The sequence below is a fragment of the Camelus bactrianus genome, chromosome 4, assembly GCF_048773025.1.
Source record: "Camelus bactrianus isolate YW-2024 breed Bactrian camel chromosome 4, ASM4877302v1, whole genome shotgun sequence".
Lineage (NCBI taxonomy): Eukaryota > Metazoa > Chordata > Mammalia > Artiodactyla > Camelidae > Camelus > Camelus bactrianus.
The window spans coordinates 46178166-46191250 of NC_133542.1; the positions used below are offsets into that span (position 1 = coordinate 46178166).

At 43.9% G+C, this 13085-nt stretch overlaps 1 protein-coding gene across 5 annotated transcripts in view; it reads right to left on the reverse strand.

The window, feature by feature from the left end:
* Positions 1-198: 198 nt before the first annotated feature.
* GNE (glucosamine (UDP-N-acetyl)-2-epimerase/N-acetylmannosamine kinase) overlaps positions 199-13085 on the reverse strand; it is a 46385-nt gene continuing 33498 nt past the window's right edge. For all 5 annotated transcript variants that reach the window (XM_045515190.2, XM_045515191.2, XM_074361831.1 and 2 more), the window contains 7 exons: positions 11134-11221; positions 10162-10372; positions 7970-8099; positions 7386-7607; positions 5336-5518; positions 2953-3069; positions 199-2392 (listed from right to left, as the gene is read on the reverse strand). In XM_045515190.2, coding sequence (XP_045371146.1) covers positions 2157-2392; positions 2953-3069; positions 5336-5518; positions 7386-7607; positions 7970-8099; positions 10162-10372; positions 11134-11221 — 1187 coding nt within the window. In that variant the 3' untranslated portion in view covers positions 199-2156. The remainder of the gene's footprint in view (positions 2393-2952; positions 3070-5335; positions 5519-7385; positions 7608-7969; positions 8100-10161; positions 10373-11133; positions 11222-13085) is intronic.

Here is a 13085-nt window from a genome sequence, read left to right on the forward strand (position 1 = left end):
TTTTGCAATTTTTTAAAAAGTTATATAACAATGGTTTATTATCAGTCTTTGGGGGCGTGGTTAAATCAATATTAAATGCCTTTAAAGAAGTTATATAACCTTCAAAAAGCAAGCAATGCAACAATATAAAATTTTGGGGGGAAGGGAAATGCTTTTAGCTAATGAGCTAATTAAGATCAAAACAAAAATACAAAAATGTCAGAATTTCCACAAGGAAATATATTTATTTTTTCTTTGGAATTTGACTCAGAACAGTAACAAAAATATTTACATTAAAATAAATTAAGATGTGATCATTTAACTACATGTAATAATTATGCTGGAATATATTATTTTAGCCTTTCCATTAATTTAATAAAAACTAAGATTTGGTTGTAGATTCAATACCATCCTTCCAAATGTTTGGTATGAAACTTGGTAGCAATGCAACTGTCTGGTGTATCAAATGGCTACAGATTTCACCAAGGAACACCTGATGCCCCTTCCAAGTACCCCAGCTTGCCCCAGACAGATGGCCAAGCCACCTAGCTTCCTTTCCAGGAATCAATGAGGAACATTTCAAAAATAACCAGGACCTGGAGATTATTTCAGAGCTGATAAAGTTCTAGGAATCAGCAAGCCTATCTTTTAACATTAATCCACTAGGAAGGAAGTAGTTCACATGAGATACTGATTCCTCTATTTTGTAGAAACCTTCAGGTTTCCCTAAAATAATCTAAAAAACCCATGTGCATCTGCTTTTTTAGATCATCTGAAAGTACCCATAAAAACCTGCCACTAGACCAAATACTGTACTGGCAAATTTCCACAGCATACAGGAATATTTTATTAAACACCTCTGAGAAGACAATGTCACAGATAAATCGAGTCATTTAATAAGCAGGCATTCTCGTGAAAGCTTTTGGTAGCCTGGAGTAAATTAGAATATATTTTGCCCTTTGAAAGTTTTTAATGTGAACAGAGGTTGTGTGGCTTAGCAGAAGAGCACAGAGGGACCCAGGATCAGACCCCGTCTCTAAGACTCACTAGCCACATGGCTTTAGGCATGCCACTTAAGACTTAGTTCTATAAAATGGGAATTAAAACACCTACCTTACTGGTTGTGAGAACTTACAATAATATGTATGAAGCACCAAGTTCAGAGCCTGGCACACAGTAGGCACTTAAAAAATGGTGGCTGTTAGTGTTTCTTCCAGGTTGAAACTGATAGCAAGAACCCTGGCCTTTGTATCTTGACACCAGTGCAAGCATGGAATCTTACTTAGCAAGAATGCGGATTCACAGATGTGGGCCTGAGGTATGACACACAGCAAACACTGCCATATGTACAGGCACTCCAGGATCACAGTCAGCATAGTCTGAAAAGCTCTTGAAGGGAGAGGTGCCTGCCAGTCAGTAGCAAAGATCCTTTTGGGATGGTTAATCTCCTTTCAGAGGCTGTAAGTCCTAGTGGCTTCTCAGCTGTCCTTAAGAAGATAAGGACAAGGTCACTAAGGCCACTGTAATTCAGATTCCTGGTCTAAAGTTGCTCATGATTCTGCAAGAGTAATAACAAATAACATCTTTCCACAAGTAACGCTTGGGAGTGAGACACGTCTAATGTCTTGATTATGGTCATGGTTTCACAGGTATGTACATACATCAAAACTTATCAAATTGTGCACTTTAAAAAATACCTCAATAAAACTTTTTAAAATGTTTACTTAAGCCTTTCATGGTGAGATTTCCTTCTGTTCCCTGACTGGACCCCTTTCTGTGTTCTAAATTTTGGGTCAGAGGAGTAAGGATTAATAATCCAAACTCCAGTATCAAAGTCATACCCAAGCAAGGCCCACAGGTCTGAGTGGTACATGCAGTAAGCAGAGTCCGAAGGCTTCCTCGTCTACTACTGTAGTTCCTTTTGGCACAGAAGACCGTGACTGGTCCCTACAAGGTTTGAGCTGAAGTGACCCCAGAAAGAGCAGCATCTACAAAAGTGAGGGCTGGGAAAATGACTTTGGAAGAGGAGACTAAAAGCAAAAACTTCCCCACCAAAGTCGCCTGCCAAAGAACAAATTTAAATACCAAATTTGCTTTCTAAGAAATGCTCGTCTAGAAGACAACCTGATTCCACCAAGGAGCTCACGAGGCTTGGCCCACCTCCACGCCCGGGAGGCCTAGTAGATTCTGCGAGTCGTGTAGTCCAGAACCATGCTGGCCGCACCCAGCAGGGCAGGTTCCACCAAATCTGACACCACCACGTCCACGTCCTGAACCGAGGACAAGGCTTGCTGGCGGATGACGTCTTTGACGGTGTGGATATAGTGACTGGCTAGCACTCCAGAGAGGATCACAAGGGAAGGATTCATGGTGTGGAGGATGTTTACAACCCCAAGACCCAGAGCTGTTCCAGCTACAGGAAAACAGAAATTAAAATAAGTTTCAGGGAGACAAAAGTCAAAGGTGGAAAAGAGCACCGGCCAGAACAGTTATTCGCACCACCTCATGGGAAGCAGTGCTTTTAAAGATGTTCGTGATTTATCCTTAATATGAAAAGATGATCATGTGATACTTTGAAATGAAAAAAGCTGGGTTTAAACTGTATGTATACTATACTATGTGATCTCAACTATGTGAGAGAAAAAAAAAGACTGGAAGGAAATGTTAATACTTGATCTCTCTGAATGGTAAAACTAAAAGATACTTTTTCTTACTCTCCTGTATTTCTCTAAATTTCTAGAAAATGAACAAGTAGATTTTTCATAGTTGTAAAACAAAATAAAATCCTGTTTTAAAAGGCAATGCTGCCAAATACCCTGAACGCAATTCACCCTTTGTCTCAGTGAGCAGGAAAGACACCTCTGGACAGACAGTGCAGAGTGTGGGCCCTGAGGGAGGCCGGGCACCTGCGGGAGCCCCGGGCTGGCTGAGGGCTCCCCCCGACAGCAGAGCTGTTCGCAGCCGTAGGCTCACCTGTTCTCAAGATGCTCTGGGCCTTCGCGTTGCCAAGTTTCGCAGCCTGGATGAGATGGAGTGCGCCCACGGCTTCGTCTTTTGGCACTGACATCCCTTCCACCAAGAGCTGGTCTTCTGTTGGAGCAGAGGTGAGAAGCAGCAGTCATTCATGAGCTGTGATCATCTTTCTATCATTCAGAAACATCCATACACCCCTGCCGGAGGCCTCTGCTTGCCTGCTGTACATCATCCTGAACTTCCCTAACCAGAAAATTCTCAACTCTGACCAGAGCCTCCCTCACTTTCCCTTCCTTGAGGTGTTTTTCCCCAAATTATCAGAACTCCTCTGAGTTCATCTTCCTTTTCCATCCCAGATGCAGTGATGCATCACCTGTCAGTGCCCCACCTTGGCAGGAAGGCACAGCACCTAGGAAATGGTCAGACCTGGGTTCAGCTGCCACCACTAGCTGCCCTCCCTGACACTGTCGCATCCCCTCCACACATTTCTCTTCGCTGTAAGACTGTGGTATCGTACCGACGCTGTAGATACTTCTACTGTCATCTATAGTCGCTGTCTTTCTGCCCCTCACTCTGCCAGTCACCAACCCAGATCAATCTCCCTCCTCATCTGCTATTCTCGGGCTCTGATGGGAGGAAACCCCAAGCATGCAGACCTGGACACCAACCCGGGTCTCACTCTAGCCACGCTCCCCCATTCCGGCTCCCTGCCCTTCTAAGCCTTCACCTCCTCAAATGGTCTATCCTCGCCCCTGCTACCAAAAGATTTCCCTGTTCTTCTGCCCCTGCCTCTACACACGTCTGTTTCCCACCCTCGCTCCTTTCCCTCCCTGGGCCCTCCACCTGGGCTTTGTGGCTCATCTCCTCCCCCGTCCCCAGGGCCTCCTGGTGAGGACTCCACCACCCTTCCTCTGCTCTTCCTCTCCAGCCTTCTCAGCCTCACTTCAGCTCCCTTGTCTCCTGTCCATCGGCTCCCAGATTCCATGCCCTCCCAGCACTTCCTCCCTTGACTCAGGGCAGCTAGGCTTCTGTTCCCATGACTTGACTGAGCTTTTAAGACATGCATTTACCCCTGTGGGGGCAAAAACTGGTTCTTGGGGGCAAAAAAAAAATCTTTTAATACAGAGAGTACATAAACAGATAAACCTATATGTGGTATATGTTCCTTAGTGGGGGTGATGATAAAAACAAGGTTGAAAAAATAAGTTTTAGGGCTTCAAATTATGTCCTTCTTCATGGTCAAAGCCAGTGAACTTTTCTGGTTTTCTCCTCCTCAGCACCTGACACTAGCAACTACTCACCCTCCCAGAAACACTCCCTTTCTGGCTTCTGTGACCTTACCCTTTCCTGGCTTTCCTCTCTGCCTTCAAATGTTGATGTTTCACAGGATTCTACCCTCACTCCAAATCGCAGGCAGAGGTCTAATTCCCACCTGCAGCCCAGTCCTCCCCTGAATCAGACCCCTGTAGCCAGCTGCCTCCTACACATTTCTACCTGGGTGTCCCACTGGCACCCAACCTTCATCTGCCAAAACCTGTTCCCCCTCTTACAATCCCAACCCCAAAGGCGTCCAACCAGGAAACTGGAAGTCACCCTAGAATTGTCCCTGTTGAAGTCATCCTCCATTCAACTACCATTTTCCCCCTAGGAAATGAAAGTTACAGTTTGGTGAAGGATCTAAAATTCAGATCTGTGTCTCTTCCCTAAAACTTTTCAGTGGCTTCTCCATTAGCTGCTAGTCCTGGCTTACCTCTTGCTACACTGTAGCCTGCCTTGCCTTGCATGTACCAACACCACTGTTTCCTGTACTTGGAAGTGCTCCCCTGCACATCCAAACTTGCCTTGTTAATTTTATTTACTTTCTGACTAGACTCCCAGGACAGCAGCCTAAAGCTCCCTTCCCTGTGTGCAGAGGGAACACTGGGGTCCTTCCCATACGCATCCACGTTCCTTAGCTGTCATTCTCATTGTGCTTACACACCATGTGATGATAGTAAATGACTCCTTCTTGTATTAGACTAGAAGCCATCCTGACTTTTTAACATGTCCAGAAACAGCTGTAATTCAAGTAGACCCCTCAGAATTCAAAAACTGTACTATGTTCATCCATTTAGGTCTCCATTAAAATCTATATAAAGTACCCACCCCGTGCTAGGGGCTGAGAAAACAATGAAAGAAATCTCCCCTGCTCTCCTGGAGCTCAGCACCCGTCCACCTCCGCTGCTGGAGAGGAAGAGTGCAGGTCAAGGAGACAGCTGCTTCTCCTCTAGGGGGTGAGAAGGGGAAATGTTCTGGCTTCAGTGTTCAGCTTTCTTTGGAATATCTACTTTGAAGGACTTGTCTACCATTTGGCTATTTAATTGCACAGGTGAAAGAAACTGACCGTCATGGAGCTTTTTCGCTTCCCTCTGCAAGGCCATCCCAGAGGCATAGGCTTCAATACACCCATGGCTTCCACAGGAACAGTCGGGTCCATCCAGGGACACCACAATGTGGCCAAGCTCCGCGGCACAGAAGGAGCTGCCATGGATCAGTTCATGCTGATGGATGATCCCCCCGCCAATTCCTACAGCGAGAGACGACAGTCACTGATGTGGCCCCTCATCTGAAACAGAAACTGTGCTATGGCCATGCCTGGTCTGTGCAGCAAAGCTTTGGACTGTGAGCTCCTACGTAGTGCCTACTCTCCTAGGTAGCTGAAACTTACTAAGTATCAAAACTTTCTCTGGAATCATTTTGGATGGAAATATTTTTAGCAGGTACTTGGCTGGTTTCAACCACAGCTGTGGAAGACAGTCCGTGCAACCTCAGAGTCACCTCACGAAGACAGTGTAACACCTCCAGCACACGCTGCCCGTGGTTCTCACCAAGGTCTTCTCCAGCACTAAAGTAAGAGCCTAGCAGCCATGCAAGCACAGTGCCCAGAGGCAACCCTCAACCAAGGTGAGAGGGGAGCCAGCAGATTAAGTGGACAACTCCGGATGGTATTCTGCAGGCCTCCTGGGAGGTTCTGGTAGATTTCAACCCCCACTCCCCTCAAGGCAATTTTAACAACACACCCTCTAATGGCTCGCCTTCTTCCTACTCCCTCACTGCCGCTCCTCAGAATCACCTCCAAAATAAAATACCCACACTCTGAAATCCTTCTCTCAAGCTCTGCTTTGGGGGGAACTCAAGATAAGACAATCTTTCTAAAAGTATCATATACCACCTGCTTTCTTAAATGGAATATAAAATATGACTTTGCCTCTTCTTAATGCCACCATGTCTATAAAAATCTATGGTTCAAATAATTATGAATATCAACGACTACCTTTTGTCATGGAGTTCAGGAGTAACTAGGGAGTAAAGGGCGTTTCACTCTAATAGGCTCTGCGTTTAGAGTTGTCCTGCCATTTATTACTTCTTGTGGCACTGAGTCAAACCCCACCCCTCTAATTTACAGGTTATTACTGCTCTGAACCAGGAAATGATAGCCAAGCTTGCTAAAACTGTGTCCGACACCAAGAGAAGGGCATGAGCTTAGTGCAGGGAGACAGCATAATGTGGAGTTTAAGAGCACCCAAGTTTTGAAGTTGGGCATGTGTGGGACCAAATGCTGGCTCGACCACTTACAAGCTGAGTCTGTTTCCTCATTTAAAAGACAAATCGGGACATCAGCAGAAGTGGCAGAGTAGGGAACTCCAAAATTCCATCCCTCTGCTAAAGCAATGAGTAAACTGGCAAAAATGGTCAGAATCAACTTTTTTGGAACTCTGGAAACTAACCAAAAGTTTGCAACAACCAGGGGAATAATCAAGAAAAAAACAACTGAATCTAAATAGATATCTGGCATTTTCTGGTCCCATCAGCCCCACTCCTCACCCCTCAGCTTGGCGGTGGCCTTGAGTAACAGCCCACATTCCCAGCACAGATGGCAGCACCGGAGGGGGCAGATGAACCCTGTTCTCAAAGAACTGGTTAGTTTCGACCTGCCTGGTGGCTCCTAGAGGACCAGCTCAGTCCTGCCTTTATCTCACCCACCTTCCAACTCCTGAGGCTCAGGGGGCAACCCAGGGGGCATTTGTCAAAACATTTAAAGATATATGTATTAGGCTCTGCTGCCTAGGACAACGGACAACAGATGGGACGAACAATACACTAACCAAAGAGAGTGGGAGGAAAAGCTGGGGAATGAGAGATGAGATGCTCTGGGGAAGAAGGGCTTGAACGGCTCTGACCAGATGCTGGGAACGCAGACAGCCACAAGCCTGCACAGGGCCACGCACATGCTCTGAGGAGACCTGGGTGGGCCCTGAGCGATTGCTACCAGGCTCTGCTCAAGCAGGCAGTGAAGGTGAAAGCGGAGCTCAGCACTGCCTGGCCGAGTAGTGAGGGCACGTGCCCCAACACACGCGCTGGCTCCTGCAAAGACCTTCTCCTTCTCCTCTTACCTGTGCCTGTGATAAGCGTCACAAAGTTTTCCAGGCCCTTTCCCTGACCGAATTTCCTTTCCGCCAGGGCGGCACAGTTGCCATCGTTGTCCACCCACACGGGGAGATGCAGAGTGTCAGACAGGGGGGTCCTGAGATCCACGGAGTTCCATTCTTGAATCAGCTTGGTTGAACGCAGCACAATTCCTTCCCGAGGATTTACACGGCCACCTGTGGAAATGCCTGAGCTCCACCAAAAACACAAGGAGAGTAATTCTGATTAGCAATCTCAGAAAAGTGTGCTGACTTCCTAGGCTTGGAGCACAAATTAACCCACCCAAGATCTAAGACAAATAAGCACTGCAAGGAAACAAGGCTGCTCTGAGCTAAATCTGTGGCTCCTCACAGACTGATCATTCCATCAAAGCTTCTCCCATAATGCTTGTTGGGGTCCCAGGGAGTCCCCATGCTTGGGCTCCACAGACAGAACCTGGAGCCACTACACACAGGGCAGACAGTGACTTGATGTTCCGTCATGCATCAGAACTCGGCAAACTCTGTACATGAAAATGAACACTGCTTGGACATGTAATTCACAATCTCACCTACTCCCAAGATTCTGCAGTTGAGTTTGACAGCTTCTGCTGCGGCTTCTACACACATCTGTAGGATTAAATTAATCCTCTCTTCATAGGTTTTAGGATTGAACTGAGTATACTTCTTAACTATTTCACCCTAAAAGAGAAAAAACAGGTCCGTCTCACTGCTTAGCTAAGGAGCATACAATGAATCTTTTGAGCTAAATCAGACATCGCTCTAGGACAGTACTGCAGATTTAGATGACTGCTGGGGAAGGGAGCCACTGCCTGGCCTGGGCCAGTCCTGGGATACACCCAAGTAGTTTCCTGGGAAGCCAACCTGCCATATGGCTGTTGAGGCAATGACAACTCCACAGCCAACCAGATGGGCCCTCTCTTAAGCATAAATTGAACGCTGGCTAATCCAAGTCTTCATTAAAAGGTCATATTTTACTCTTTCAGGATGACGGAATTTCCTTGTTTAAATACTAAAGCAACTAAGTAAATATCCTAAGTAGTTAAGCTTTAATTAGCTCCCTTAACTGAAGCCAATAACGGTAAGGCACCATGATGTTTAAATTACTGTGCTTGGTGACATGTTTTAGTATCAGTCAAGGATAGTCCCTCCTAATCTTGTTTTTAAATTTTTTCCTTGCTCTTCTCACTTGTGCATTATTTTAAGTAAATTTCAGAATAATGTTGTTAAACTTTGAAAAAACTCTCACTGAAATGTTGACTAGAATTAGATTAAACTTACAATTCAATTTGGAAAGTGCTGACATTTAAAAAATACTCAGCAATCCCATCCAGGACATTATTCAAGCCTTTTTATTTTAAAGTTTTATAATTTTCTTTATATACATCACATAATTTTCTAGTTTAGATTATTCTTAGAAGTTCTGTTGTTCTAAACAAGACCTCTTTTTCCATTCTTGTTATTAATGGATCTTTGTTCACATACAAGGGTTAGAGCTGTCAGTAACGACTGTCATTAAAAATAAACCTAGTTGTGCTTCTCAGCCGTCACTCTGCATCAGAATCACCTGGCAGCTTTGAACAAATCCTGATGCCTGGCCCCGCCCCAGAGATTGGCATCTAGTTAAGTCTGGGTTGGGAGCCAGGCATCCATATAATTTTTAAAGCTTCCAGGTAATGCTAATGTGCAATCAGGGTTGATAAATACTCACCTATGGAAAACTCAAATCTTTGCGGACAATTTCATATAAGTAGAAAGTTATTGATATTTATATATTTATCATATCTAGCCATTTTACTTAATGGTCTTAATTCCACGAGCTTCTTGGTTTATTCATATTGTCTATAAACAATATTTTTTGTTTTATCCAGTCCACAATCGCCATTTTTGCTGTCTGTTCCTCGGTTTATTCCCTTCACAACTTTGAGAATTATGTTAAATAATGTTGCAGAATACATCCTTCTTTTCCTCTTCATTTTAACAGGAATGCCTCTAGAATTTCACCACTACAAAGGGTATTGGCCATTGATATGGAAAATTATCATCTTTATGTTAAGAAAATATTCTCCCATTAGCATTTTTTAAAGGGTTAAAGGAGACCTTTTGGCTTCACTAGATAAAATCATGTTTTATTTTGCTTTTCTTTACTTGATCTAAACAACTTTCTGTTTAAAATCCTCCAAACTTCGTACAGCTATAATGTTTCAAACAAAGATTTTTCTGGTAGGTTTCTTCTTCCTTGTTAAGTTACAGAGATCATTTTAACATGGACAACATGGTGTTCTATGAACGCTCTGTCAACACTGTGGTACTGGTTTGGTTACGTGACTGAAGGTACACTGTACTCAACTAAAATCATGTTCCAGAGGAGAAGCAGTTCCCCTCCCCATTTGCAGATACCCTCCTCTGGTCAGTGAGAGTCATCAGCATGCTCCATACTCCAAGTTGTCACTGAGTACAGAATTTCAGGTCTCTTGGGTGGCAGACGCCCTCTCTGGTACCTGATGGGTCTCCCATTGTCAACTCAAGTCCACCAACTTGGATTCCAATTATTTTACTTCTTTAAAATGTTGGTGATTAGTAAAATAGAGAGACAAACATTGTGAAGGATCCAGGAGTCAATACTGTGGGCAAACAATTATAAGCTCTTGTGTATGTTTCTTGTCCAACTTTCCAACCACACTTTTAAAAAATCAACTGTTTTATATGGGATATAAAGTTAAGATCTTAGGAATTATTTTACCTTCATGCTGACTATTGCAACTCGGAGGTTCGTCCCACCAAGATCAACAGCCAAGGCGCTGAGAGTTTCAAGAATATGGTCAATATCTTGGGAGATGTTATCCTTCACAGGAGGAAAGCAGAATTTCTTTTGTAGTGGCTCTTGAAGATCAATAGATTTGAGAAACTTCAAAATCCTTGGAACAGCATTTCCATCCCCATATATCTTTGAACTGCAATGTCCAAAAAGTCAATTAAATTAAAATGTTTCTCTCATACATATTTAATTATATTAAGGACATGGTATTAATGGAATCTGAGACTTCAGGTAATAAATAGTGTGTGCTTCTTCCTTTTAAAATAACCACCTCTGGATCTCTTTAGCAACACTGTAACTAAACACCTTCACATTATCAGTGGAATACCTAATACACTGTTGATTGACATACAACTATTTCCAGCCTAAGATACCAACAAAATGCCTGAATCATCAAAGAAAAATTATCTTTGTTAAGCCAATTTCAGAATAAATCATAGTTTGGGACAGTACTTTTTTTTTGCTTTTGTACTTTTTGTTTTTACTTTCATGGAGGAAAAAGTTATTTTCAGAAAAAAAAGATTCAAATACAGGAAGACCTCATTAATTTGAAATAGAAAGGAGGACAGTCTAAATTAGAAAGCTGAACTACACTATTTTTAAAGAAAATCAGTTATATTCTCTAATACTTATAGAAAGTCAAAGTAGGCTAAAGCAGTATTTCCTAACAGAAATGCTATATTAATTGAGACAAATAAATTATTCTCCATTGGAACCCTTCCTTGGTAGAGTAATAGGAGGTATATTAGCAAGCCCTGTCTCACCAGCAGCTGGGGACCCTAGGGTTGTAGAATGAGAGCTGTTAGGATGACTAAACAGTGATGACAGCTTGAAAATGGTGCCCAAGGCAGCTCCTCCTTTTAAATCACTTTTAAAAATATATATATATACACTCACCAAGGGTACTGTTTACCAAACTGAAGGTGCAGTGCTTGCAATATTTTGTCTTGGGTATCGGCATCCCGGACGTGAAGAACATTCTCCCCTAGGTAAATCCAGTGATGTTACAATGATTCAGAAGTGGGAAAAACCATAGAATATAGAATCAGCAGTGTGTTGTGTTCACAATTAGCCTTGAAACCCAGAAGACTTCAAACAAGTTTTCTATCAGAGAGAACTTTCTACTTTCTATCTTTCAAAGCACTCCCTGCAGTATTTCCATAGATCAAATACTTAAGGGCTCTAGGTTTCTTTATTTCCAAAGAGCAGAAATCATGCTTTTGTTTACTGAAGTAAATAAGGTAATGAATCCAGTAGCCACCTACCACTCATCTACTCTTCCAGCAATGTCCACTCTTTCCATCTGCCCTGCCTTCCATCTACTCAGTTCAATAAGCTGGTCAGTCAGTTCGTCAATTAGCCAGTCAGCTGTTGAGGCAGTCACTTTCTCCCCATATATTTTCTGACCAATTTGAGGGAGTAAATACAGTGACAGTGACATGTTTTTCAATAGGCCTGGCTAAGAAGAGATGAGCAGAACAGTGGTGGCTGGAGAGAGGCGTGGGGTCAGGGAAGGGGTTGTTTTGTATTGTTTTGTTTCTAAGGTAAAAGAGGCCTAGGCATGTTAAAATGAAGAGGCTAAGCATACATGTAAGAGAAAGGAAGACTGACAGTCCTTGGGAAGGCAGGGGATTCAGAACACAGGTAGGGAGCTGAGCAGTGGACCGGCAGGAGTGATCCCACCCCAGCCCCTCCAATGTAAAGGCAGGTGTAGAGGATGGAGGACATGTGTTTATGGAAGTGTGGTGACAGAAAGTACACACTGCCTTTGAAAGGAGACCTCGGTGCCAAATTCAGCGTTCAATTCTCTGTTCACTTATCTGAACTCTCAGCAGCATTCAGCACCATCTCCTTGAAACGCTTTCTTTCCTGGGCTTTAATGACACCACACTCCTGGTTTGCTGAAGTTCCTTTCCAGTCTTCCCTCCTGGCCTCTCCTTCCTCATCAGAAGGGCTCCAGAGGTTGGTCCTGGGCTCCATTTCTCGCAGAATGCACCATTATCCTCAGTATCTTTTGTACTAATAACAGAACTCTTAGCTGGCACTGATCATCCAGCTAAAGACTGTATGTATTCTCCTGCTTCCCTGGCAGCTAGACGTGGCCATGTGACAACATTCTGAAGACGTGTGAAGAAGTGCCTGCGATCTCCAGGTTGTGCTTTTAAAGGGAAGGACATCTTCCCCTCTCCTCCTTCCCCAATGGCTAAAATGTGGACTTGACAGCAAGAGCTGGAGCGACCATAAAGACAGAGGGAGGCTGTCTCTGATGACTGCAGAGCTGCCACACCAGCGAGAAACAAAGAAAATCTAACTTATTTGAGGCACTATTATTCTGGGTCTCTCTGTTACAGCAGCTGAACTGATATCCTAACTAAACACCATCTATATGCCAATCATTTCAGATTTGGATCTTAGCTGCTTATCTGCCATAATCTCAAACTTAACATGGCCATGACAGGACTCTTAATTCTGCCCCCTCCCAAACTGTTCCTTCCTCAGAAGCCAACGTACCAGGAAAGCACATCCCCGCTGCTCAACCCCAAAATCTAAGTTATTGCTGATTCCCTTCTTCCCCGCACCACTCACATCTAAGCACAGCAAGTGCTGTAACAAACCCCAAATCTAACTTTCCTCCATCTCTAACACTACAGTGTAGTCTCAGCCACTGTCATCCCTCACATGAACTGAAAGAACGCCTCCTAACTGGTCTCCCTGCTTTCACTCCTGCCCCACCACACTCCTCTCTCCACGGGGCGGCCAGAGTGATCTTTCTAAATTCAAGTCATACTGTGCTATCCTCTCTTAAAATGGCTTCCCATCATACTTAGAAAAAATCCCAGATTGTTCGC